General features: G+C 46.0%; 1 protein-coding gene and 1 pseudogene across 1 annotated transcript; both read left to right on the forward strand.

Moving 5' to 3' along the window:
• On the forward strand, window positions 1-26,429 carry TBX19 (T-box transcription factor 19). Its single transcript, XM_026003347.2, has 8 exons — window positions 1-1,001; window positions 11,305-11,569; window positions 12,901-13,035; window positions 16,380-16,441; window positions 17,652-17,713; window positions 19,638-19,826; window positions 22,014-22,149; window positions 25,099-26,429. The coding sequence occupies exons 1-8, from the start codon at window positions 799-801 to the stop codon at window positions 25,382-25,384; spliced, it is 1,338 nt and encodes a 445-aa protein (XP_025859132.1). The 5' UTR covers window positions 1-798; the 3' UTR covers window positions 25,385-26,429.
• On the forward strand, window positions 16,895-17,047 carry LOC112923594 (U2 spliceosomal RNA; annotated as a pseudogene).
• Window positions 26,430-27,696: the final 1,267 nt, after the last annotated feature.

Raw genomic sequence — 27,696 nt, forward strand, 5'->3', positions numbered from 1 at the left:
GCAGGAGGCACTGAGGGTCCTTGGGATGAGCAGGGCCTGTGTGTGTATAGGATCCTCAGGAAGGAGAGGAGCAGTAGGGGGTGTCTGGGGAGACAGCAGACCTTGGCTCTTTCCTTTTCTCTGGATCTCTGACCCTTGAGTGAGTGGCACACGGAGCATCTCTCTTCACTCTGGTACAGTTGTCATATTCCCTGGCACAGTGCCTTTGGCCTTCCATCTGGGGTTAGAAGATAGCGGAAGGATTTGGGTTCTTGACTGTGCCCGGAAAGCCTGTTCTGGCAAGTTTGCCGATTCTCCCTAGGACCTCTTTTCCTATAGGTGCCACATGCCATGATTTATACACAAACATGATTTGCCTGATTGTTGCAGTCTGGGCCTGGAACAATTTTAATTAATGGGAAAATGGTCCTCAAAACAGTGATTAGACCTCTTCAGGTACAACAAGATAAAAGCCTGATAATTTGGATGGAGTACTCTTCTTAAACATCTATTCTATGCACAGCAGCCAATGGGAAAGCCAGGCTCTCTCCCACCTGATCCAATGAGTAATTAAGAGAAGGCTTTTTCTTCCTACCTCTCCCCTCCCTCCCCCTCCCCTCTAAAGCTTAACAGGTTGGTGGTATAATTTGGAGACTTTAAGGGGTGTCATGCTAGGAGCTTAGGCAAGAGCCAGGGCATCTTCTCTCCAGCTCCCCAGGCACTGCCCAGCTGGGTCTAAAAAGCAGGCAAGTGAGAGGAGGAAGGAGGTGGTAGCAGGCGAGCTAGGGAACGCTTCTCCACCAAGTTTGAGCGGGGCCTATGGCCATGAGCGAGCTGGGCATCCAGAAGACCAGTGATGGTACTGTTTCCCGCCTGCTCAATGTGGTAGAAAGTGAGCTTCAGGCAGGGAGGGAAAAAGGCGACCCTACTGAGAAGCAACTTCAGATCATCCTGGAGGATGCGCCTCTCTGGCAGAGATTCAAGGAAGTCACTAATGAAATGATCGTGACCAAGAACGGCAGGTGAGTTTCTCTGCGGCCCTGCTTGGGCTGGCAGGGCTCGGCAAGGGAGGCGAGCCCCTGAATATTGAAGAGGCTGCCCTTCTTCACTCAGAGGCAGGGGGGCTGATTAAAATGCTCATGAGAAGGACAGTCTCACTCGGCTTTCCCCCAGCCAACTTAATTAATTTCCCGAGATCAGCAGAGAAGTAGAGGATGAAGCCCCCTTGCCTGCATTTTCAATGGGGAAATTCTGGGAAGTTACCATAAATGGGGGGCATGCCCTATGAGTTAGGAAAATGAGTCCAAAGATGATAATATTTTTTGACTGCCTGCATATCTTGGAGCAGACCTGAGCTCCAACTCAGTTCAGATAAGGCGAAAGTCAACTTTATTTGGAAGCTGGATGTTTTCTCTTAAGTATAGCAAACTTGCCAGAAATCCTGGGCTAGCTGAAGATGGGAGCCAAAGGGCAAATTTAATCTCATTGCCAATTACTACATCTGCTTAACTGGTGTGTGTTTGTGGTGAGTGTTCATTGGAGATTGTGTATGTTTGTGACGATGTGAGAACCTGTGCAGTAATAATACCATAATGAAGCCATAATACACTGCTCGAGAAAAGATACCTTCTTTTTTCTCATTGCAACAAATTAGAGATGAACGGAAACTAATCTCTGTTGGCATTTCTTGGATTCTATTAAATCCAGCCCTGCTAAGTGGCTCTCAAGGTAATAGTGGGAGCTTTCACTGGAGGAAATGCAAATATTTTGAAAGAAAATCTCTGCTCCCAGCTTGGCCAGACTGGTTCCCAATATTCGGCTGATGCCCACAGATCCTTTGGCTCACGAGGTTAAAACGCATATAAGTCAGAAGGCATTTTCAGTATGGTTAGTGTCAGCAGGACTCCAGTGGTGGCCTCTAGGAGAAATTCTGCTAACAGAAAAGTTGAGGACTTCTGGCGGGCTTTTGTCCTTGTGCAGAATGCTCCTGGTCTTGGTATCTGTCTTGTTTTCCTATTTTTGAATAAAATGCACAGTGTAGAAAATGAACCATGCCTTGCCTCTCTGGGAGAATGATGAACTCCAGCTCTGTTGCATGGTGTTAAAGTGCTTTATAAGGGGAAAGTGTACCAGAAATAAGGGCATCTCAATAAATTGTGATTATTCACAGTAGAAGGAATACCAAACTTATTTTGAATACCAACAAAATAAGCTTGATATTTATATTTTCTGCCTCTAAATGGGTCCCCTACTTATTTCATGTATAGGATTTGTTACTTTTAATATTTGCAATTGTAATTACGCCAGTTCCTGCTCTTGAGCTGTAATTTATACATTATTTTTGTTAGAAAGAAATATAAAAATCCGTTTTTAATTTCAAAGAATCACCCCAAATTTCTAATTGGATTTCTTTTCTTTCCTTTCAAAGCTGAATGGTGATGCAAGTGTAAGAATTTTATGACATCCAGTAATAGATGGAACTTACTGTTTATTATTCTTTGTACTTAGTGGATGGTAGTTGTGCTATTTAGCCTTACACTATCTATTTGACTGTCCAAGTGGCCATCTATGAAAGTAAAATGAGCACAGTCACCAAATAAAAATGCGGTTCATCTGTCCCAATGAGGAATACATAAAATTTCTGAAACCATTTAAAATTCAATTTAATAATATGACATATTGGCATGTACTTTTACAATTTAGGAAGAGCTTTCTCTTGCCTGTGTTCACCTATATAATTCTTTTCTGTGTATTTAAAATGTAAAATTCTTCCCATGATTAACGTCTTTTAATATTAAATATGTAAACAATATTCTTTGTAGAAAAGTCTCATTACGATCAATTTGGTTATTCTTTTCTGTGGAGGTCCTGCAGCCATTTCCCTTCTCCAGTGAACTGAATCTTTTCTCAGGTTCTCTCGTAAGGTCTCTGAACCTCTTGGGGTCACGATTTTGAGAGGAGAGAGAGGGTTCCCTTCACACTTCAGATAAAGAAGCGAAGACACATGACTAAGAAATTGATGTGGCTGATAATGAATGAGCTTGGCCTGGAATTTCTTTCAGTCTCTTATTTTTGCAGATTAGATTGTTAGCGACACCTTATTGTTCTTGATACAGAAAGGTCTTTCTTGTATCCTGCCCGTCTTCTTCTCTTATGCATCTATTTCAGCATTCTCTTTTGTACCCCCTGTCCTCTGCCTACAGACCTAATACGCCACTTCCAAGGGCTTCATCTCTGCCTCTCAGGTCAACTCCTGAGCCGGGGGCACTTGCCCCTCAGCCCCCTGTGGCCCTTCTTTGTGAAGATGAGTTCTCTGGTATTTAACACCCAACTCCAGCCCTTTTCATTCACACAACCCACCAGCCCCTGAGGGCAGACTTTTAGATTTCTAGATTACCCCATCAGTGGCTTTCTGTCCACTCTAAGAGACTCTGAACTCTAGGAAACACACTGATGGTCGCTGGAGGGGAGGGCATGGAGGGGCCAGGGTAACCGAGTGCTGGGCATTAAGGAGGGCACGTGATGTAATGAGCACTGAATGTGATATGCAACTGATGAATCACTGAACTCTGCCTCTGAGACCATTATACACTCTAAATTATTTAATTAATTTTAAATAAAATAAAAAAAGAGAAAGTCTTAAAATAACATAGGATGGGCTGATGAAAGAATTCAGTCCCATTTTCAAATGGAGACTCGTTTGTATATATGGATAGGAGGCTTGCCTCTGACAGGAGTCAGAACTAGTAAAGAGAGGATATTCCCCTGGATTGTCCCTAGAAACTCAGATCCTGACGACCTTCATTTCTCCCTCCGCCCCTCCTGCCTCCCTCTCTCTCCCTTCTTTTTTCCTTCCCTCTTTTTAGATATAACTTTTAGTCTTATACATTCATTTGTCTGTCAGATATACCAACAGCAATGATAATACCTCCCTAGAGCTCATTTGAATCCTCTATAGTGTGTCCAGCTTGTGAGTCTTCTCTTTCCTCTCTGTCCTTTGAGTGAGGAACTTCTATTTCAGGTTGAAGGAAAAAAAAAAACTTATATCAGGTTTCTGAGGTAAATATGTGCAATCTCTTGCCCCTATTGTTTTCCTTTCTAGAACACCTTCACTTTAGCGGAAAATGCTTTATTTCAGATGTACGTCCATTCAGTTAAATAATTTCAACTCAATTATGATTCGATTTGCCTTGAACAGGTTCTCAGAAATTGCACGCATTTCCAAATGTAACTGGTGCATCCATTTGTTATAGAAAAATAAATGTTGGGAGTCAGTAGGTTGAATTTTCCAGTGATTAAAGGGCAGCAAGCTGAGATCCTCACAGATCTTGCACGAGGGGAGAAAATGGAGGTTGTGCATCAGGAAAATAGATTTTGATGCCTTTATAGTCCACATTTTTCTCCCAAGTTTACGATTAGGATTCATGAGGATTTGTGTTTGTGTTTTCTGCCTCTGACCAGGCTGTTGCGGTTTCCCTGCTGCTATCCTGGAGGCTGCTCACCTTCACCTAAGCTTCAGTACACACAGGTGCATGTGCCACACACACACACACACACACACACTCTCTCTCTCTCTCTCTCTCTCTCTCTCACACACACACACACACACACTCACTCAAATGCTCTGATGAGTATTTCATGAATAGTATAATTCTGTGAGGAGATAGAGGAAGTGCTTACACATGCAAGTGAATTTTACTTTTGACCATCTCTGCTGTTCCTCCACCTACAAAAGCTGCCTCCTTTCTTACTGCAAACCCCACACCTCATAGCTTCCTTTGACTGGCTCTTGAGATCATCTATTAGGAAAATAGAAACTGAGAAAATGGCTTCTTGGCAAAGTCACCCAGAGCTCACCAGCAAACCCAGGCATGTATGGCTCCTCAAGGATGGTTTTGAGGAGTGCTTACTCATCCTGCCATGTTTGCTTCCCTATTCCTCTCTCCCTCCTTCCTTCTTCCCCACCCCCCCTCCTCTCTCTGTCCTCTTTCCCCCTACTCCTGAGTTAGGTACTGATTTATATGTTTCTCAGCTCCTCAAAGACACTGGGGCTTCTCTATGCTTAGCTATACCTTGAAAAGAAAAGGAGGCAAAGTTAACTTGACTGGAAGTGCAGTTCATCCTGGAAGACAAAGCCTGGGGGTAAGTGCTGGCCACAGATAAATAGATAAATTATGCCCAGATAATGCATCCTGGTCATTGTGAAGTGAAAAAGAGGCAGAGGTGAGTCACAGGAGCTGAACTTGGCGCAGAGGCACGATGAGTTCTAGTCTCAGTTATGAGACTGGCAAGGTGACTGACTTTTAGTTATTCCTCACTGGGATAACAGAGGTTAAAAAAATACATAGCAATGTATTCATTCATTCAATGAATGAACTAAGAGATTGATTAAAGAACAAAAGAATAAAAGTGTTTTTAAGATAATTTTAAAATTTGAGTCTATTGACACAATGTTGCATTAGTGTCAGGTATACAACATAGTGATTTGACAAGTTTATATATTATGCTATGCCCACCACAAGTGTAGCTGTGTAAGAAAATAAAAATAACTATAAAATTCTTGGCAAATGAAGTACTAAAGAGAATAAAGCATTCTTTAACTTTTCACAAAGTTTTTTTAAAGTAGATCCCACACCCAGTGTGGAGCCCAGTGTGGGGCTTGAAGTCACAATCCAGAGATCATGACCTGAGTGGAGACCAAGGGTCTGACACTTAACCAACTTTTCAGATGTGTCCTTCTAAAAGCCAGGGCACTATGGCCTCTTTACTTTTTAAAAGAGCTTTATTATACTATACAATTTAGGCATTGAAAGTATATAATTCAGGGGCACTTGGGTGGCTCAGTGGTTGAGCATCTGCCTTCGGCTCAGGGCTCAGGTCGTGATCCCAGGGTCAAGTCCCATATCAGGCTCCCTTTGGGGAGCCTGCTTCTCCCTCTGCCTATGTTTCTGCCTCTCTCTCTCTCTGTGTCTCTCATGAATAAATAGATAAAAATCTTAAAAAAAGAAAGTGTACAATTCAATGGTGTTTGGTATATTCACAAAGTTTTACATATATTCCCACAAATAATTTTTTTTAACATTTTCATTATCCTCCAAAGAAATCCTGCATCCCTAGCCATCACCCTCCTATTCCCCCATCCTACTCAGTCCTAACAGCTATTAATCTTCTTTCAATCTCTGTGGATTTGCCTACTTTGGACATTTCATATGAATGGAATCATACAATATGTGGTCCTTTGTAACTGGTTTCTTTCACTTAGCATAATGTCTTCAAGGTTCATTCATGCTGTAGCATTTTTTATTGCCAAATAATATTCCATTGTGTCCTATTTTGTTTATTTATTCATCAATTGATGGGCATGTGGGTCATTCTCACTTTTTTTTGCTATTATGAATAATGCTGCTGTGAACATTTATGTCCAAGTTTTTGTTGTAAGTGGATGGTCTCATTTCTCTTGCATTTTTTTCTAGGAATGGAATTACTGAGTCCTCTGGCAGCTCTGTCTTTAAGTGGTTGAGGAACAACCAGACTGTTTTCCAAAGTGGTTCCGCCATTTTGCATTCCCACCAGCAATGTATGACACTGGTTACTGTTATCCACTTTTTTTTTTTTTTTTAATCACAGCCGTCCTAGTGAATGTGAAATGATTCCTCACTGCACTTTTGATTTGCATTTCTCTGATAGCTGATGATGTTGAGAATCCTTCCATGTGATCCTAGGTTCTTTAGAACATCAGGTGTAGTTCCTGAATATAGCATGAAAAGAGAAAAGCCATTACACATCCCCTTATTCTGGAATTAAAGGTCATGCTACGTTGTTTATAAGACCTGGCATGGTACAATTAGGAAAAAGCAGAAATGAAAATGAGATTTTACTCCTCCTCATTTTACCTTAGTCACACTGGTCTTCTCTTTCTTCAGTAGTTGTCAATAGTCCAGGCTTATTTGTACCCTAGGGCCATTGTACTTGCTATTCCTTTTGTGTGTAGTTGCTTTTCTAGTAGTCATTTCTGGCATTTGTAGGACTCATTTCCTCTCCTTATTTGGGTTCTAATTTAATGTCCCCCTAGACCTACTAAGATCCATCTAGAGTAGTTTCTTACTTTTAATTTCCCTAGGTGACATCACCCACTTTTGTTTCTTCATAGCACTCTTGCAGTTTAAAATTATCTTCTACATTTAAAAAGAAACCTGTTTATATTTTTGTTGCCTGACTCCTGTGTTAGAATGTAAGCTTCATGAACAAGACACTGGGTCTGTATTTTTTTTTTCACCTGTGAACCCCTACCTAGGACAGTTCCTGTCATAGAGCAGGCACTCAAAAATCATTCTTTTAAGGAGCAAATAAATCTAATTAGGTATTAAGATTTAGGAAAGCATTGAGGGGATTTTTCCTTTCCTTGTGACCCATATTTACTTTCTAGAAAGATCAAAAAGAGAAACTATGTTGTACACCTGAAACTAATGTAATGTTGTGTGTCAACTATACTTTAATTTAAAAGAGAGAGAGAAAAGATGTGGTGAATGTAATAAAAGAGAAGGCAGTGGGGCAGCCAGAGGAGAATGGACTCATACTTCGTAAACCCCAGGTACCTCATCTGGTAAAATGGGCATAGGAACATTTACTTCCTTGGGCCAAAGATTCAAGTGAGTGTATATATGTTCAGTCCTGGGAGCAGACTGAATTCAATATTTAGCTATTGCCATTTGAAAAACTACCTTTCATTAAATCATCTTTTCAGTCTTAAGGTTATGTGAAACTTCCAAACATTTCACACCATGAAGATAACAGCCATGCCACATGCATGAGGAGCTGTGTTCTTACTCTGGCAGTTTAATGTATGGGGGAGATATGTTATATGAACTTTCTTTTCATATTCTTTTTTTACTTTTGCATATACTACATATCCTTATTGAGAAAAATTTCAGTACTTTTTAATTTTATATGTGAAATGACAATTACACATTTCATTCCTGTGTTTTCTTAAAAAACAAACAAACAAACAAACAAACCCCAAAACCAAACAACTTTAGCATTTCAGAAAAAGCAATGGACCAGAAATCAGACCATCTCTCGTATACGTCATAGAAACAAGCTGGCCCTCTGGCTGTCACAATGACCCAGTGTGACCTCCTAGGATCATTTCTGATGTCCACTTTTGTGATTCTTTGCAAATGGCATTTGTGCTTTCAGGGGCCTTCTGCTTTCTATACTTGGCCAATATTATTAAAATAATTGAAAAAGTTAAAATATGTTGTGGAAGGGAATAGTTTCATCTGATATGAAAAGAATGGATGAAATCCTTCTTTTGAAGAAAAAGTGAAAGTATATGCAAGTGGAAGAATTTTGATGCCACAGGTAGCTCCCCAGGGGAGGCCCATCATTTTCCTTCACATGAAAGAACCATCATGTCTTTAAGGGAGAGGAGTGATGAGGTGAGTAACGCAGCACTCAGGTAGGACCTGGATGAGATGCATCATCTGACACAGGTTTTCCCCTATGAGTTTCATTTAATGCAGATACTTGTCATAACCTCCTATTTAGATTTTCTCTCTTTGAGTCCTCCAAGACAGAGGGAGGGGAGAGACAGCTCTGAGGGGAGCTGAGGGAGGGGAGGGAGCCTTCAGCATTTCCCGTGCATAGTCCCAATGGCAGGGTCTCCTTGGAAATGACTGTGATCCAGCTGGAGAATAAGAGCTGAGGAGGTGTAAGTTATCAATTTGCTCTGTTTTTGAAAAATAATTCATATGCCATCAAATTCACCCTTCGTTAGTATATAATTCAGTAGCTTTGAGAATAGTCACAAAGTTGTACAACCATCACTATCTAATTCCAGAACATTTTCATCATCTCTAAGAAAAAACCCAAAGCCATTAGCAGTCACTCCCCTTTCTGCTTAGACTTTTCTTCAGAGAGGGAAGTGGGGGTGGTGGTATCTGTCGGCCAGGTGGGAGGGAGGCGAAGTCCTGATGTCCTTTGTGTTTAAACTTCGGAGTCACTGCCCCAAAGTGGGATTCTGGAGCAGAAGCCGAGCTGGGCCAGCTGAGATGCTGGGTGTAATGACAATAGTGAACATTTGCAGAGCACTTACTAGGTGGCAGGGTTAGAACACGCACTTGGATGAATTTCCTCCTGAAGTTCTTGCAACTCCTGAGTTCAACAGCTCAGTGAGGCTGGGTGAGCCAGACCATGAAATTGAAGTTTGGAGAGCAGCCTCAGGAAGGGCAGGAGTCGGAGCCAGAAGCTTCCCTCAAAGGCACTCTTCTGTTTGGCCTCTTGGAGGCCAGGGGTGTGGACCAGAGACATGGACCAGGCTCTGTATCCTGTGCACGCAGTTGGGAAGTGGTCTCTAAGGCAGCGCGCAAAAACAGAGCCTCACCAGCATCCTCAGCCAGAGGACTAGGTTGGAAGAGGAGCCAGGAAAGGGAATATCAGTGAGGTGGGGTGAGCCCCGGGAAAACAATTCCCAACTATTCCAGATTGCTCAGGAAGCCTACGTGGTTTCAGCTCAGGAGACTAGGAGCCCACCGTGGCTGGAACCCCCAGCTCTAGGTCCATCCCTTGTCATCTGCCTGTCAATTCCTTCATTTTCCATTCGTATCAATTCCGTATCAATTCCTCTCAACACTGGGAACCTCTGGCCACAGTTGGATGTCCCTGGTGACCCTCCAGATCCTTATGTATGCCCCTCCCTGCCCTCAACACCCCACTCCTGGCATCCTCTGACCCCTCCTCTCAGCAGGCAGCCTATCCATCCCAGCCTCCCCTTCAGCTCCCTTCACCTCCACCCCCCCCATTCTCCCAGCCTCATCAGGAGCACAGTCCTCTGACCCTCACTCCCTTGCAAATCTTAGTTATTTTCTGAAAAGTGCAAGATGCTCTATACCAGTACATGTTAAGCTTTAATGTTCCTGTGATTCACCTGGAGATTTGGGAAAAGCACAGCTGCTGAATATGTAGGTGGAGAGTGAGGTCTGAGGTTCTGCATTTCTAATGGACTTCCAGCTGATCCCAATGCTGCCAGTTGGGGGACCACTTTGAGTAGCAAGTGTCTAGACTCTAGGTTGTTAGCTTCTTAGTTTGGGGATTCTGATTTTAAAAGAGGCATTGACAAATAAAACAGTATCTGGGGTGATCAAGCTGTGGTGATCAGACTGTGGGGCAAGTCTGGAAACGAGGTCTTTTAAGGGTGGTTTGGAGCAATTTAGTACATTTGGTAAAGGAAAAACAAACCAAAGGGAATGAGAAGCCAGGTGAGGAGCCTCTCCAAATAGGTGAGAGCAAACTTGCTGGTCCTGTCCTAGAGGATAGAAGAAGGACCAAGGAATCCAGATCGATGTGTCTTGAGCACAAATTCCCACAAAATGCTCAGTGAAATACTTCCACAGTCCTGTAAATTCAGTGTGCACACAGTGTCTATCTTCTCAGAGGTTTTTTAAAAATATTATTTATTTATTCATGAAAGACACACAGAGAGAGACAGAGACATAGGCAGAGGGAGAAGGAGGTTCCTCTCAGGGAGCCCGATGTGAGACTCAATCCCAGGACCCTGGGATCATGACCTAAGCCAAAGGCAGATGCTCAACCACTGAGCCACCCAGGTGCCCCTTTTCAGAGGTTTATAGAGTACATGAGTATATTAAAGGTTCTGAGAAGTCATGCAGGGAAGGAACTGGTCTAACACTGTAGAGCCATGAAACCACATTTTCACTGCTAATACCCTTACTGTCATCCAGAAGTGGTATTCTCTGTGAGAGGGGGAAGGACTGGTTTGTGGCAGCAGCGTAAAAACCCATGTATGCCAGGAGGAAGTCTCTGAAGAAAGCTCTCCCTGAATGTGGCATCTGACGATATAGTTTGGGTTCTGGGTTCCTCTGTCAAATGACTAGATCAGTGGTTTTCAGACTTTAAACTTGGGCACGTGATTTAAAGTAAAAGTGTGGTGCAAAATGCATTTGTAAAGAGAGGCTCTGTGGGAATCAGGGCTGGGGCCCCAGGCCCTCCACGGAAGCTGTCCCCAGAGCAGAGAGATGGCTGCACTAGGCCCCGGGTGCCCCCAACAGGCCAGCGTCCCTCCTGTGACTCTGTGTCTGCCTTTGCTTTCATTCATTTATTATTTATTATTAAAGATTTTATTCGTTTATTCGTGAGAGACACACAGAGAGAGACAGAGAGAGGCAGAGACACAGGCAGAGGGAGAAGCAGGCTCCATGCAGGGAGCCTGACGTGGGACTCGATCCCGGGACTCCAGGATCAGGCCCTGGGCCAAAGGCAGGCGCTAAACTGCTGAGCCACCCAGGGATCCCCTGCCTTTGCTTTTAGACGGATGTTCCCCGTCCTGAAGATTAGTGTCTCAGGGCTGGACCCCAACGCCATGTACTCCCTCCTGCTGGACTTTGTGCCGACGGACAGTCACCGCTGGAAGTACGTCAACGGGGAGTGGGTTCCCGCAGGCAAGCCAGAGGTCTCCAGCCACAGCTGCGTCTACATCCACCCGGACTCCCCCAACTTCGGGGCCCACTGGATGAAAGCCCCCATCTCCTTCAGCAAAGTGAAGCTGACCAACAAGCTCAACGGAGGTGGGCAGGTAGGATCTGGCCGCCCGGCCGCAGCACTGCACCAATCAAGAAATATCAAGGGTGCATTTAGGCAATTAGAGGGGTCCTCACCGGCCTCTTCTCCCACGGAAGCCAATTATTCCCCGGAGTCCAAATGTGAACGGGAATAAACAGCTCTTAATTGGTACTTTCAGTTTTTAATGGACTTCCTGATGTGAAGAGAGAGTGAGAGAGTGCAGGAGTTGACTTAATCATCCAGGGCCCTTTCATAGTTCCGTCTTGTGTGTGGTGCTTTTTACCCAGTGCGGGGAGGAGATGTTTGTGGGTACTGGGGTTTTGTTGTGCTCTCTCCTCTTTTTTGGTGTAAGTGGCATGTTGGCAATAGACAAAGACCTTGATAAAAAGCTGCTCCTAAATGAAATAATTGCTGCCTCCACTTGGGCATTATGATAATTGTCAATAGAATACTGAAGCGGCTTTGGGTTTTCAGAAAAACAAACAAGCCTTAAATAAGGAAGGTTTTACTTAAGGTCTCCGATTAGAGTAAACAAGAATTCGGGGCTTTCTCCTCTTTTATTTTCTCCGGGAGGCTTGTGAATACTAGCATCCTGTGTAAGGTCATGATTTATAGGATGTAGCCGCTTTGGGGACAGAGCCGAGGCTCCCTGCTCTCTGGGTCGTCAGCCCCTGTGGCCCTGGGCCTCGGACCTCGCCTCCTCTGAGCCCCCTGCTTAGCCAGCCGGGAGCACCCCCATCCCGGAGGATGAGGAGGAAGAGGTGAGCTGCCCAGATCTGGGCAATGTTCCGAAGGTCCCAGTTCACTATTAAAATAGGAAACTGAAAAGTAAACTGTTCTTGCCTCCCCCGTTTCACAAAGCTCTGTATGAGTCACAAGGAGCCGCTCTGGGTGACGGGCAGGTGTCAGGTGTTGGATATTATCACTCTTGACGCAGTGGCTTGCGAGGTGCAGCCATGCCAGCATGTGGAGATACTAGGATTCCTCCTGTGAGGAAAAGGACTACGTGTTAATGGATTGAAATCCACATTGTTGTTCTGGAAATAGGGAGAGGGAAAAAGAAAGGATGGCAAGATTGGGGCAGAGAACTGACACACTTTAGAACAACTTTCTGGCAACCCTGGCATAAGCTCTGATGTTATGCTCTCTGGGAGCTTCTGAAAAACTACCCCCCCCCCCCAATTCAGATCTCAGATGAGGGAATCAGGGAATCGAGGGACCCGCGTGGTGGCCCTGACCTGGCGGGGGGCTGGGCCCGGGCTAACAGAGACGCCAGCTGGTTATCACCCCTGCTACCACAGGCTCTGCATGGCTTCTCCTTCTCTCCTTCTCCCACTTCAACAGATAATGTTGAATTCCCTGCATAAATATGAACCCCAGGTTCACATAGTGCGTGTTGGAGGCGCCCACCGAATGGTGATGAACTGCTCCTTCCCCGAAACCCAGTTCATAGCTGTGACTGCCTATCAGAATGAGGAGGTAAGTGTCTGTGGCTGCGTGTGTGTAAACATCCCCCAGAAGAGTGTGGGAGGATGGGGAGGGTGTGGATGGAAGGTGGGTTTTCCAGGATCTCAGAGATCTCAGCAGAGATGAAACTCAATACTGGGTAGCCCTTTCCTTCTATTCCCTCTCACCTGTTTGCAGAAGGCCTGTGGGTGCTTCCCCTCCAGGAGCCTAGAAGGCACGCATGTGCTTGGCTGAAGCCAACAGAAGCCCCGGGGTCTTTGGTTTTGGGCCCAGTGTGCCCTTGGCCTGCTCAGAGCTGGGTGAGCTCCTGTGCTGGGAGCAGGTCTGTGAGGCTTGATCCAACGTGTGCCCTCCTCTGGGTTGGTTATGCTGTCTGTCTTGTTTGCACACTCTAGGGCTCCCCAGGCCTGCTGGTCATCAGAAGCCCTGGGGAGGGTTGGATTCTTTCTGACTAAACTTAAAAAAAAATTTTTTTTTTAAGTAATACGTGTTGGGGCACCTGGGTGGCTCAGTGGTTGAGTGTCTGCCTTTAGCTCAGGTCGTGATCCTGGGGTCCTGGGATGGAGTCCCACATCAGGTTCCCCATGGAGAGCCTGCTTCTCCCTTTGACTATGTCTCTGCCTCTCTGTCTCTTTTGAATAAATAAGTAAAATCTTTTAAAAAAGGTAAAATAATATGTTTGTTAAATAAACCCCCACATAATAAATAAATAGTACAGAAGTATGTTCAGTGAAAATAAAAAGGAAAAAGATAAAAGTGGTCTCTTTTCCTCCTACCTTTTGAATCCCAATCCCCAAGGACCTCACAAATAATAGCTTAAAATATTCCCCCCCATATTCTATGTATATATAAATGTGTATGAGAATATAGACTTCCTCACATAAATTGGCTCATGTTATATATATTAGTCTGCAAGTTTCTTTTTTTTTCTATTTAACTGTATATTATGGATATCTTCTCTGTAGTTAGATTTAAGCCTATCTCTTTTTCTGAAGTGCCTGCAGAAGATATACCATATTTTAGCCAATCAACTCCCCACTGATGGACATTTGGTGGTTTACAGTTGTTTTATTTGCTATTATAAGTAATGCTGCAAAGAATATCCTGGGACATCCACAACTACTGTTGTTTGCTTGCATGGATGGACACCTAGAAATGGCATTGCTTGTCAAGGAGAGTGTGGTTTAGAATCCCAAGATATCACCAAATGGCCTCCTTCAAAGAGCATTACTCATCTGCAGTCCCTGTACCATTTCCGACACTGGCGATTATCAGCCTTTTTTCAGCTTTGATAATCTGATAGGTAAAACAGAACAAAACCAGAAACCCAAAAGGTACCTTTTTGCTGCTTTCATCTACATTTCTTTATTTGGAAACTTTAAAAGATTTTGGGCTCCCACCCAGCCAACTGAGTCAGAATCTCCAGGGATGGCACCCAGAATCCGTAGTTTCTAGAGTCTTCCTAAAGGATTCTGATGAGCATTCAGGTTTGCAAACTACTCCCTTAGTGCCTATAGGTACGATTGAGCTGTAGACTGAACTCGCATCACAGATGTGCAGAGAAAATGTCATTTCTTTTCTACAAGAAAAGTATCTCAGAGACCTCAGCAGAGATGAAGCTAAACAGTGGGGTAGCCCTTTCCACTGCCTCTTGCTTATTTGAGGAAGGTCTATGGGTACTTCCCCTCTGGGAGCCTAGAAGGCACACTTTTGCATTGAAGCCAACAGAAGCCCTGGGGTCTGGGCTCTTGGCTGAGCCCCTCCAGCAGGCTGGTGGGAACAGAAGTTAAATATTTGATCATTTCAACAGGCCCTCAGGTGGTACTGTGTTCCAGATGGCCCTCCCTCTCCTGCTTCTGTCCCTAGGATGGAGTTTGGGTCTTTGAGGGGAGGGTGTGATTTTTGCAACTCTAGAGGGTGTGTGTGGGTGTTGGGGACCGTGTCTGAGCCACCTCTGGTCTCCAGGGCAATGACCCTGCCCAGTTCTTGCTGCCTGCTCCCTTAGTCCACAGCCAGCAGAACTTGTCATCTGGTTGTCTGCTGGGTGAGTGCCCCGAGCTCTTCCTGGACGCTGCTCCTCAGGCAGGCTACCCAGCCTGAGGTCATATTCTAGCTGTGATTATGCCCCATGGGAATCAAGCCCAGGAGAATCCAACCTCGGAGCCTCCCTCTGCTGCCAACACTTTTCTGCCAAGTTGATGTTGATGCACCGTGAGAGGGAGCGGGCCGTTGGTGGATGCTGGTCTCTCTATGCACCTGACTCCTCCAGGTTTAGACAGGGAGAAAGACCAGGGCATGCACATCAGACTCTGGCTCTCCTCCTTCCCCTGATTTCTTCCCCATTCCCGGGTCAGAAAGAGTGGTGCTTTTATTTAACTTTTCTTCCTTGCACTAGGCCCTTGCTGAAATAAATGTTTTTTTCTTTTTTTAAAAGATTTTATTTATTTATTTGGCAGAAAAAGAGAGAGTGAGTGAGCACAAGCAGGGGGAGCCACAGACAGAGGGAGAGGGGGAAGCAGGCTCCTCGTTGAGCAGAGAAGCTAGCTGATATGGGGCTCAATCCCAGGACCCCAGGATCATGACCTGAGCAGAAGCAGATGCTTAACCGACTGAGCCACCCAGGTGCCCCATAAACATCCTTTTCAATGCTTATTTATTCAGCAAATATTTGTTGACTATTACTGCCTGCTAGGAATAGTGCGATGGGCATCACAGATATGTGTGCTGCCCTCAAGCCCGTACATCCCTGGAGGAGAGGCCATAAGCAGATAGACCTCATATATGTGAATATGCTGTCTGGTGGCTCTGAAGAAGAATGAAGCCACTGAAGGCCGGCGGGATGGAGTGACAGCGGGTGGGAGTGATAATCAGTGTTTGTATTAATGTGGCCTGAGTAAGTGATCACTTAAGACTTAGGGAGTGATGCTGGACTGTGCTCTCTGGGAGATGTGGATTCACACCAGCATCACTCTGACTGTTTCCAGTGACTAGAAAAGTAAGTGACATGGTGGGAGAGGTGGGGGGTGGTGTTCAATAATTAAAAAAAAAGTTGATGAATAAATAAAAGAAGGAATGCCAGATTTAGCACATTGGGCTCTGCATATTTCTAATGCTTCAGCCTTTCTTTGCTCATTTCACACTGCGTTTCCCATTTTCACCACAGACCACAACACAAGGCTCTTTGTCAGAGCGTGCTAGTAATTTTGTGCAGAAGTAAGCAAAGAAACATGGAGAGGGAGAAAAAGAGAGAGGGGAATTATACTGATTTTACAGAAATTCACAGGCAAAGACAAAGGTTTCTATCTGTTCATCCATGTTCTACCTTCACTAATGCTTCTTGTCTTTGTAAACATAAGATAACAGCTCTCAAAATCAAGTACAACCCTTTTGCCAAAGCCTTCTTGGATGCCAAGGAAAGGTGAGTAGAGAAATGTCAGTAAAATCTTCTGAGCTGACTTCTGCAAATGTGAAATTTATGCTCATCTTGAAAGGAACTTGCACTACCTTTGATAGAATTAGGTATGTTAACATTCAATTCCATATTCAACAAAATCAATGAAATTCAACAAACTCTAATGATCTGTCCCTTGTAACAGAGCTCTAGGAGAACCTCTAACTGGCAAATGTTTGGTCAACTCTGTTTTACTACCAATTATTGAAAGTAACACAAGCGCATATTAAAAAATAAGTAATTTAAATTTTTAATAATTCACTCTGCCCTTCCTCCAATTATCTCAGAGTTGCATGGTTTCAATAATTTTTTTAACTGCATGTAATCCAGGAGAGGTGAGTGATTCATATGAGTAGTTCATAAAGGTCAGATCTTCATATCTGTCAGGTCTGAGAGAAGACCACACAGAGACTTCTGGGGATCACTTCTCCACCTTTTGGCTAAGATCAAGTGTCATATCTGTTCTTATCATTTCAGAGACTTCTGGGATGGTGGATGGTAAACCTATCACTTTAGTGACTCCATATCTTTGTGTTTTTCCTTTCCATTCTAGAAAAAAAAAGAATAATGGTCCTTATTGACTTCTATTAAAGGGCTTTGTCCTGTTAATACTTGATTTAATTTAATTTTGGATAACTAAAGGGCTAAAGAAAATCTGATGTGTGAGATGAATAGGACTTTGAGTAGGTTGTCCTGACTTGAACTCCTGTCTTGGCCATTTCCTGGCTATTTGATCTTATATAAGTCACTTTACCTCTCTGAGATCCACTTTTCAAATCTGCAAAGTGGGGATAGCAATATTTTCCTTGTGGGATTATTGATGGATCTAGCATATCACAGGTGTGCTTGTGCCCTAGGTCCTATGCAAATCCTAGCTGTTGTTATTGCTTGAATTTCGTCAGGCAGGAGCAATAAGTGCAAGCCACTGAGATCAAACTAAGTAGGAATAGCTATAAATACAGCAAATTAGAGTCACATCAAATTGCAATTCAAAGAGGGATTGCACATTAGATAAAGTACCCTGGATGAAGAAGAGGGGAGAGATTTGAGATAAGAGGTGTTTGATTTTTCTTATTCTAAGAAATGTGTTGCTTTCCAAAGAGAATTTGAGGTAGACTTTTGGCTGGACTTGGGTAATATGCTGGACAGCGATGGTGCCCTTTTCCCTCTCTTTCAGGAATCACCTAAAAGACATTCCGGAAGCTGTCTCTGAGAGCCAGCATGTGGCCTATTCTCACTGTGAGTTGGGTGAACACTGGGTGGGCCACACCTGGGGGACACTGGGAGCCATCTTCCACCCTGCTTAGACTCCACCTGTTGTGAATGCTCATGGCCCCTTCCAAAGCTTCTCTCAAGACTCAACAAGTTATTTCTTCCACTCGAGACAAGTGTGTGCCCTTTCCAGAATTCCCAGAAAAAAACAGTGTTTCTGAGGGGCTGGACCGGATCTCAGGTGGGAGATAGGAACGGGAGTGATGGATCTCTCATACTCGAGTTTTCATGTCCCAGAGGCTGTCTCAGGTGCATTCTGGGAGTATCTCCACTCTCCACTCTTGTTGGTCTGGCCTGGATTGCCCTGTTCTTAGTGTTCACTTATTTTTGAGTTGGTTGGCAGCACGATGCTTCAGGCAGGCTGTGGCCTTGCATGTGGCCAGGAGTCTGGGAGGCTGCCTGGACAGCCACAGGTATGCTGCTGGGGACTCTGCGGGTGCTGGGTGTCCCTAACAGGGTGCTGGCCTCCCCATGTCTGGATGGCAGGGGAGACCCCATGAGGGAGGAAGTCCCCTGAAGCTGCAGCAGAAACCCAGGCCAGTGATGTCAGAGCAGAATGTTAACCGGGCTTCTCTTCTCACGCCTCTTCCCCTAAACATTTGCATGTGTTCCAGTGCAGAGCTGCAGCAGCCCAGAAAGGGAGCAGCTCTCAGAAAAACACCTTTTAAAGTGACCTGGATTATAATAGTAACAGCCCAAAGATTTTATTTATTTATGAGAGAGAGAGAAAGAGAGAGAGAGAGAGAGAGGCAGAGACACAGGCAGAGGGAGAAGCAGGCTCCATGCAGGGAGCCGGATGTGGGACTCCATCCAGGGACTCCAGGATCATGCCCTGGGGCGAAGGGAGGCACTAAACCGCTGAGCCACCCAGGGATCCCAGAACTGCATTTTTTTTTAAAGCTCACGTGTTACAGTCTTCTCAGCGAACTTCTTGGGAGGGTGGGGGGGGATGTCCATTATTTGTGGCAAACCAAGTGGGCAGGAGCCTGGTTCGGGGCGACCCCCTGCCTGGCTTTGCTCAGTGGACATCTGCATTGAGAACATTTTCTTTCTTTCCAATTTGGATTCCTTTTCTTCTTTCTTTCCTTTTTCATTCAAAAACAAATTTCTTTTTTAAAAAATATTTATTTATTTATTCATGAGAGACACAGACTGAGAGAGAGAGAGGCAGAGACCTAGGCAGAGGGAGAAGTAGGCTCCTCGCAGGGATCCCGATGTGGTACTCGATCCCAGATCCCAGATCCCAGATCATGACCTAAGCCGAAGGCAGGCACCCAACTGCTGAGCCACCCAGGCGTCCCCCAAAACAAATTTCTATGAAATGTTTTATAGCCTTCCAAAATGTTCTGCAAGATTCCTGCTTGGGTGTGCCAGCCAGCTCCCCTACTTGTTGCTTTCAGAATCCTCTGTGGGGTGACAAGGGGAGCCATCGTGCCTCCTCTTGCTTGGAGTGGGAGCTAGAGACACTTTCCCACCGGGCAGAAAGCGACCTTCCCTCCTGTGTAACCACACTAAACGTTCCCTAGTAGCTGGCGATCACCCATGCATCTAACGTCCCCTTCTCAGACCGACTTTTAATTTGACTCAAGTTAAGTCAGAAGCAACTTAACTTTTGCATTTCTGTCACTTATTCATTCAAATGGTCTTTTGTATAGCTCTGTTCCAGGGTTCCTCAAGAGGCTTTCCATACTTTGATAGGAACTGCCATCCTTCTCCAAAGAGGCCAGCCTATCTGCTAACGTGGAGGGGGAGTGACAGTGGGGGTGGTCTCCGTCTCTACCCAGGCCGACATTCCGTGTCGTTCACACAGGGTCACCTTGTGTGAAGTGGCTGGAAACCTGACTTCTGGTGTGGAAGTTCAGGCTCTGTGTCTTCCTCTTGTCTATTCCAGTGGGAGGCTGGATCTTTTCCAATCCGGATGGAGTGTGCGCAGCAGGAAATGCCAATTACCAGTATGCTACCCCCTTGCCTCTGTCTGCTCCCCACACCCACCACGGCTGCGAGCCCTATCCTGGCCTCCGAGGGCACCGGCAGGCTCCCTACCCTTCGGCCTACATGCATAGAAACCATTCTCCCTCAGGTGTGTGATTTTGCTAATTAAACCCTTGGGTGTAGGGGTGAGGGGCGGGGGTGGTGGTGCAGAGAAATGATCAACAGCAGGTAGTAAAAAGAAGTATCTGAAGCTGGTATCCCTTTCATCTCATATATGTAATGGTATTGTATATTATTATTTAATGTTTTATATACTACTAGTTGATTATGTAATTATGACATTATTGGTGTTTTATAATTATTTCATAAGACAGTATCCTGGTTTCTAATGGGTGTGAAGGGCCCCCTCCCACGGCACCAGTGTACTCTGCATTTCAGGCTGTGTGTCCCAAAGCCAAGTTGTGGGGGCTCTGGGATACCCAGCTCACTGCTTTCACCTGGCCTTTTTCTACACTTGTATTACATGGCTCCATCCAGGGGACACTGGGCCCAGTATTGGAGAGCTTTTAGGAAGATCTCTGGGAAGCTGGGTGACTCTACAACCAGACTTTTGTTTGGTTCAGTTGGAGACAGGCAAACTGGCTTTGATAATAACTTTTACAGTCTGCTTATCTAAGCTGATGCTGATGGTTGTGTGCTTCTTCCTCATTGACTGCTGTGTAGCCTCCCTTGGGCTTGGGAAAGCCCAGACCTTGCCTGCTTGTTAGATTTGTAGGGAGGAAGGGAGAAGGCAAGCCAAGGGCTGATTTCTCATTCAATTATTCATGTGACAGGTATTTACTGAGGGCTATCTGTGTGCTGGGTTCTGTCCATGAACAAATTAGAAAAATACCTTACCCTGCAGAGATTCTATTCTCATGTGGGGAGATTATCAGTAAATGAAAGAAAGAAATAAGATTCATGGCATGGGAGATGGAGGAGAGTGTTAAGATTCCACCCTTAGGGCCACCCTGAGCTCTATCTACAGAGGGCTTTCCTGGTCACCAGCTGCCTGGCTGTGTGTCCCTTTACATCCAACTCCTAGCAACCTTGAAATCTGCTTTCAGGAAGGAAGGAATAAAATGCAGCTTGATGATATCACAAAGTGGGCAGCATTCTCATTCTGTGTCCTGGTTCTTTCCTGGTCACAGCTTCTGAGCACCTGCTATGCACCGGGCCCTCTTCTAGATGGTGGGGATAGGAGGAGGACAAAGGTACAGTTTCTTCCCTGAAGAAGCTCAGGGCTACACGAATATAAAAATAACGAATTATAACACGGTGTAGTGAGAGCTCTCATGTGGTCCTCAGACCTGTTGTAGCATCACCTGGGAACTTGTTAGAAATGTAGACTCTTGGGTTCTCCTTCTGAAAGAGTCTACATTTTAACAAGATCCCTAGGTGATTCTCATGCACACTAAAGTTTGAGAAACATTCTGTGAAACACACAAGCCAAGGTGCTGTGGGAACGAAGGAAAAAGAGCAACTAGAGTGGCCCAGAGGGATCAATGTTGAAGTTGAGATTTGCAGGATGAGTGGACGCAGACAGAGGTGGCAGTGGGTAGGAGGGAAGGAGGATGGCAAGGGACCCAGGAGAGGCAAAGGCCATTCCAGGGAAGAGTAGTGTGAGCACAGGCATGAGGGGGGGAGGACCTGGGGAGTGTGGGGGGTGGATTTGGAACCGAGGGTAGCGGGAAAGGTAGAAGAGGCAGAGCTGAGGCTGAAGAGGCTGCAAATGCCACATCCCGAGGAGGAATGACTTGGCCAGCCAGGTGTATACACCAGAATCTTCTTCCTTGCTCTCCTCTTTCTCCCCACTTCCTTTACTCTTATGTATGCACTAATGATGCAAATGGAGATTCAAAGACATAGAAGACACTGTTCTTGAGATGTTTAAATGTACTTGGGGTTGCTGAGAAGAGTCAGGTGCTGGTCCTCAGAAATTTCCCTCTGGGGCACTGGTGGGTCCTTCGGCTTGTGCTGAGAGGATGTTAACATGGGTCCTTTCTTAAAGGGGAGTGAATGTGATAGAGTGTATCAGACAGATCTGCATCACAAAAGGCATCCTCTGTCTCTGAGCTTTATCTATAAAGCAGAGAGGATGGCTCATTGTTGTGAAGATTAAAATATGAACAGTGTGTGGCATATGGTTGACATGGTATATCTGAGCCTGCCTCTTTTCTGCTAACTGGCCTCTGTAGCACCAACCATGGCTATATTTTGTCCTAAAATAATATCATTGGTCATCTTTATATGTTCTCTGAGCTTCATCAACTGAACTGTTGTTATTTCCCCAAAGTGAATTTGATAGAAAGCTCCAGCAATAACCTGCAAGTTTTCTCCGGACCTGACAGCTGGACTTCCTTGTCCTCCACACCCCACACCAGCATCCTGTCTGTACCCCACACCAGTGGGCCAATCAATCCAGGGCCTAGGTAAGACCAACTCCAGCAACTTCCTCATTGGTGGTCTTCGGGGTTTACATGAGCACTGGAGACTCAATTCGTTCTTTTTTCTTAGAGTGGCTTGGTCTAAACCATTGTCCTGACTCCAAAGCCACTAGGAAGTGAAGCTAACAACAGGAAGGACTTTTCTATCTCGGGGAGAAGGGAGCGGAAAGCACCTGCTCACTTGTATGCTCTTTGTTTTGTGGTTTTGGTATTCTGTTTTTCAAAGGGAAAAGACATCATGGCCTGGAATCATTTGTCTTGAACTAGTCAGAAATATTGTAAACTGTGGTGGTAGCAGATAGACCCTGACAGTAGGAGAATTGAAGGTAAAATGTGTAAATAGACACTGACGATGGTCCGTGTTCTCATAAGCCACCTGTTCTGGGCCTACAACCCAGGTAATAGAGCAGAGTGTAGCAGGTAGGGCCTGTGGTGTAACTTGGACACTAGAGACCAGCGTTTCATTCTGGCTTCTAGAGATGGGTGTGGAAGGGAGGACAGGAAGGGACCTTGGAGCTTGATGGGCGTGGGCTTTAGTCCGGGTTTTGCCTCTTATTGACTTCGCACCTTCAGGTGGTTTTCTTGGCCTCACTGAGCTCCGCCTTTCTTATCGCTAAAATGAATATACTAGGAGCGACTCTGTAGGTTATGGTGAACCCGAAAGGAGAAAATGCATTAAAATGCTTGGTGAGCAGTAATGTCTACATAAATATCAGCTGTTACATTCAACACAGGTAGGCAGAATTTTGAGAAGGTCCCGAATGGGATTCAAAGTGAAAAGGTGGGTCTTGTGATTTGCTGGTCAAGAGAATGTTAGGAGAACATAGTGTTTTGGACTATGGCAAGGCTGTTCACGCTTCAGTGTGTGTTAGAATCACCTGGAAGGTTAAAATGCACAATCTGATGAACAGGGCTGGATTGGAGCTTGAGATTCTGCATTTGAACGAGCTGGTGGATGTTGCTGGTGTTGCTGTTGGCTGTGACCTTGGTGGTTTTGACACTGATGCTGCCGTTGCGGTCAGCGTCTAGCTCTGTGCTGCCCCGTGCAGCTGCCACTGGCCGCCTGTGGCCACTGAAGCCCTTGCAACGCAGCGGGTCCCAGTGGAGGTGTGCTGTGAGTGTGGCACACATGCAAGCTTGAAGACTTAGTAGGATCAAAGAATAAGAATCTCAACCTTTTTTTTTTTTTCAACTTCAAATGCATGTTTGAAATGACAATATTTTGAATATTTTTTTTGGATAAAATATGATTAACAATAAGTTTATTTTTTTCTTTTTCTTTCTTTTCTTTTTTTTTAAATATATGGCTACTAGAAAATTTAGCCTTGTGGTTGTGGCTCATGTTTTCTATCAGTTGGACAGTGCTCGAGTGGATTATCTAAGGGAAAAGCACAGATTTGGGTTATGGCAGGAAGTGAGAAAGTGAGTCCTTGAACCTATTAAAGGATCGTGTGGCAGATTCTGTCCTAGATACTCTATGGAAGTCATTTATAGTATTCAAAGACATCCGCAGGCTGGCATTACAATTCCTATTTTACTGTTGGACAGATGAAAGCTCAGAAGCATTAGACACGTCCTGAAGGTCACACAGTGAAGTAACTGCATGGTTTTCCCACTGGCCCATGAGGCATCAGGAAGGGGGCCTGCCCTGAGCAATGTTATAAAAGCATCTCTTCTGGAGATCAGGCCCCAAATCTCAGCAAGCTGAGCTGGCTAAAACCCAAACAAGCAACCAGCAAACACCCAAAGCCTGGGCTTCTGCAGGTTTCCTATGGCCCAGTGAGGTCCGTAGTCTCCAGACTGCAGCACAGAGGCTAGCGTGGCATTGTTACCTCTGGTTCCCTCCAGTAGTGTGTTTAACCCACTACTGACTCCATAAAGATTTTGCTAGAGAATAGCGAAATGTGCCCGGTACCATCATTACATAATGAGCCTAGTCTCACGCAGTGTAGTATCCCGTGATGCAGAGATCTAAAATGTCAGGACATGGGGATGGCTGAAGGCTTAGAGCATTGGCGTTTATTGTGCCTGTTCTAACGGCAGGCATTTTTGTCTCTGTTTAGGTGCAAAAATTGCTACCCCTTACAATCCACTGGAAAGCTTGTAAAAATCCTAATACCTGGGCTGTATGCCAGATTGGTTGAATCAGGATCTCAGGTGGTAGCACCCAGGCCTCAGTATTTTGGAACCTGCTAGGTGATTCCAATGTGCAGCCAGGTTTGGGAACCAGTGCTTTAGAATAAAAGAAGTCCAAGGAGGTGGTCTAGCTCCCCCAGCCTTTCTGCCAGGGACCAGAGCTATTGGGTGGAGACCAGGAATGGAAGAGTTGCTTATAACAACCACCCTTTGGTGAGTGCTGTGTGCTCTGCTCTGCTCACATCTTCTTATTCGATTGTCATAATAGTATCTGTAATGTGCACGTAATCATCGCTCTGTCTTGAAGATGGAAGCTGGGACTCAGAGGTGTGATTGGACAAAGGTCATGGAGGCAGTAGGCAGGGGAGCTGGGATGTGAACCCAACTTTTCTGACACCTGTGTGTCCTGGTTGCTATGCTATGTCAGCTCTCTTGCCAGTGAGGGGTCTCCCTTGCAGGCTTGCTGTCCAGATTCCCTCGTTTTGCTCTCCTGCTCTTCCACGCAGGCTGCAGGGCAGGCTTCCAGAAATGAGATGCTGTGTTCCAAATCAAACTTGCTAGGGGCAGGGCCAAGCATGGTAATTCAGGTCAGGACAGCTACTGTACGCTTATCCCACTACATTTCACCACTTCCCTTGGCTTCTCCACAGAAACAGGGCCCTTCTGTGTCAGAGCTAGAAACAAAGCTGTGGCTAGGCGCCCTCTTCCTAGGCCTGGGCCCCTCGCACTGCGTATGTGCAGAGCAGCATGCAGGTCTTTCTGGCAGCGTCATCAAGCATTCTGTGTCTCTCTCTGCAGCCCCTACCCGTGCCTGTGGACCATCAGCAACGGTGGCGGGGGCCCTGCCGGGCCAGGCCCAGATGTGCACGCCAGCTCCCCGGGAGCATTTCTTCTGGGTGGCCCAGCTGTGACTTCGCCCCTCTCTGCCCAGGCACCCACTTCAGCGGGTGTGGAGGTTCTGGGGGAGCCCTCGCTGACCAGCATCGCTGTGTCTACCTGGACAGCGGTGGCCTCACATCCATTCTCGGGCTGGGGTGGCCCGGGTGGGGGAGGACACCATTCTCCCTCCTCACTGGATAGTTAGGCAGGATCCTAGGGCAGGGGTCAGTGGAGAACCTTCTCTGTGTAGAGCATTTAGAAACCCCATGTACTGATTCTAGTGAGTTAGACTGCAGGGCTCCCCACCCAGTGAGCTGGAGGGTGGGGTGGATTATGGCAGATGGTTTAGTTTGGTGATGTACCCTGGTTTCTTTTTGCACTCCCATTTTCTCTGCAGCTCATCTGTGACATGCTTAGGTAACCAAAGTTCATGGACATCCTTCCCTGGCCCTGCCCCTTACTTTCAAATGATTCTAGAAGGCCCCACTTCCTGTTCTGTGGAGGTGGTGCAAAGCTGTTAAGTGAGCTCTGAGTTTACCTAGATGAAGGCTTCCTAAGCTTGTGCAGCCCTGGAAAGTATCTGTGGCCACAGGGCTGCTGCTCTGAGACCAAGAGAGGGTGTTAAGTCCCCAGAGTGAAGTTAACAAAATCAGAGCTAATCATGTATTATAGCAATGAGCCTGTAATTGAGGAAATTAGATCATGTCCTTCCCTTACTCGGACACCTTCCATGGCACACCATTGCCCACAGAACGAAGTCATACCTCCTGACTATAAGGACACCCCCCTGCCATCTAGCCGCAGACCACATTCCCAGCTCCAGCTCCCTTCATCATCCCATTGGCAACCTGTGTTTCAGTGAAGGCAGACATTCTGCCCCCATTGGCGGAACATTCGGTGTACTTTCCCACCTCTATGCCCCCCCATGCCTGAAATATACTCTGTTCAGTCCCACCTGTGGGAATCCTGCCCATCCCCCGGGGACTGGCCAATGTGCCACTGCCCGTATCAGATGCCGGATGTGCCTAGCCTCGTTTACCTTGTCCGGCTCCCAGCCCTCCCATGGGTTTTGCCTGTAATTGAGCTCACCCCACTCTGCCTTGTGTTTTTGTTACCTGTGAGTGTGTCTCTCTCCCCCTAGACTGTGAGCCCCTTGGGGGGCGAGGACTAGCCTTCTTGTCTTCGTACCCCACAGCACCTGGTACTGTGCCTTGTCTATAGTAGGTGCCCAATAAACTGAGTGCAATCGGTGTGCAGTGTATGTCTGCTGAAAGGACAGCTGTGGAGCTCACTGGGAGGCAGAGCTTGGAGACTCGCATCCGAGGCAGGGTAGTACGTCAGGGTTGGGAACCCAGAACATGTTGGGTGTTATCCCGGGCTCCTTGTCTGAGGCACAGCAGGTTTGCAATGATTGATGACATGGAGACGGTGTGGGCTAGAGCGGTTACTTCCAAATATTGGTCCTTGGATCCCCTGTGCCAGGATCCCCAAGAGCAGCCATTAGAAACACAGATTCTTGGGCACACTCCACGCCTACCGGATCAGAGTCTGTAGGGCTGGAGTCCAGGGATCTGCATGTCAAACACGTGCTCCAGGTAACAGTTACAGAGCCAAGTTTGGAACCTCCCTGCCTAGAATAGAGAAGGAGAGTGATAAATATTGCAGGAACCTCATTTCAGATAAGAGTTTCAACCTCTTTCCCAGACAAGGTTGTTGCTACAGCAGTCATGTAGCCAGTGAGCAAAGTCACTGTTTCTTGGGCTTGCCTTTTACCTTCTCTACCACTGCTGGGCATGCTGAAAACTATGGGAATGAAGCTTCCAGACCTGCATGATGCACAACTGTTATCACCCTGCACTGACTGAACGGTCACTTGGGGTATGGAAGAAGGTTCTGCTCAGACCCTGGCAGTGGCTCAGCTGCTCCCACTACTGTTCCATCTGCTGAGCCCACACAAGCATACCCCATGTGCAGACAGGACACTAATGAGTCCTTGGCTCTTTCTACAGGGAAGGGTCCTTAACATGCTATGCTATGCCTACCACTGCCTGATATTCCTGTGCCATTACATTTTTGGACTCAGATCTCTGGAAAGAGCGCCCCTCCAGCCATGTGGTGTCCCAGGAAGACACTTTATGCTCTCAGGGTTGCCTGCCCAGTGCTCCAGGTCCCTAACTGGCTTGTGAGTGACCGAGGCACAATGTACCAACACGGCTGCACTTTGAGGAGCCACCTGTTCAGCACGTCCCTGAGGCAGGAGGGCTTTGGGTTCCCTAGTTCCCCTGTGACAGCAAAGAGGCCATTGAGATATTAATATATCAGCATATCTGCAGGATGCTCTTTTGGTGAGTCTTAAAAAGTGGCCATTTCTCATTCTGATAGAAGGCCTAGCAGAGGTCACCAAAGCCATCAGTTAGGCACCCGAGGCCCGGTAAATATCATTAGGTCCATGAACCTGTCTCTAGTCTTGCCCTTTCTACACCCCTCCCCCCAGTCTGGAGCAGATGAGAAATGGGC

The sequence above is a fragment of the Vulpes vulpes genome, chromosome 13, assembly GCF_048418805.1.
Source record: "Vulpes vulpes isolate BD-2025 chromosome 13, VulVul3, whole genome shotgun sequence".
Classification (NCBI taxonomy): Eukaryota; Metazoa; Chordata; class Mammalia; order Carnivora; family Canidae; genus Vulpes; species Vulpes vulpes.

Excerpts from the sequence above, each read along its gene's own strand:
- TBX19 (XM_026003347.2), top strand. The coding sequence starts at position 799 with ATGGCCATGAGCGAGCTGGGCATCCAGAAGACCAGTGATGGTACTGTT. Across the intron at positions 11,570-12,900 it reads AGCTCAACGGAGGTGGGCAG|ATAATGTTGAATTCCCTGCA; the intron begins GTAGGATCTGGC and ends CCACTTCAACAG. Across the intron at positions 16,442-17,651 it reads TTCTTGGATGCCAAGGAAAG|GAATCACCTAAAAGACATTC; the intron begins GTGAGTAGAGAA and ends CCTCTCTTTCAG.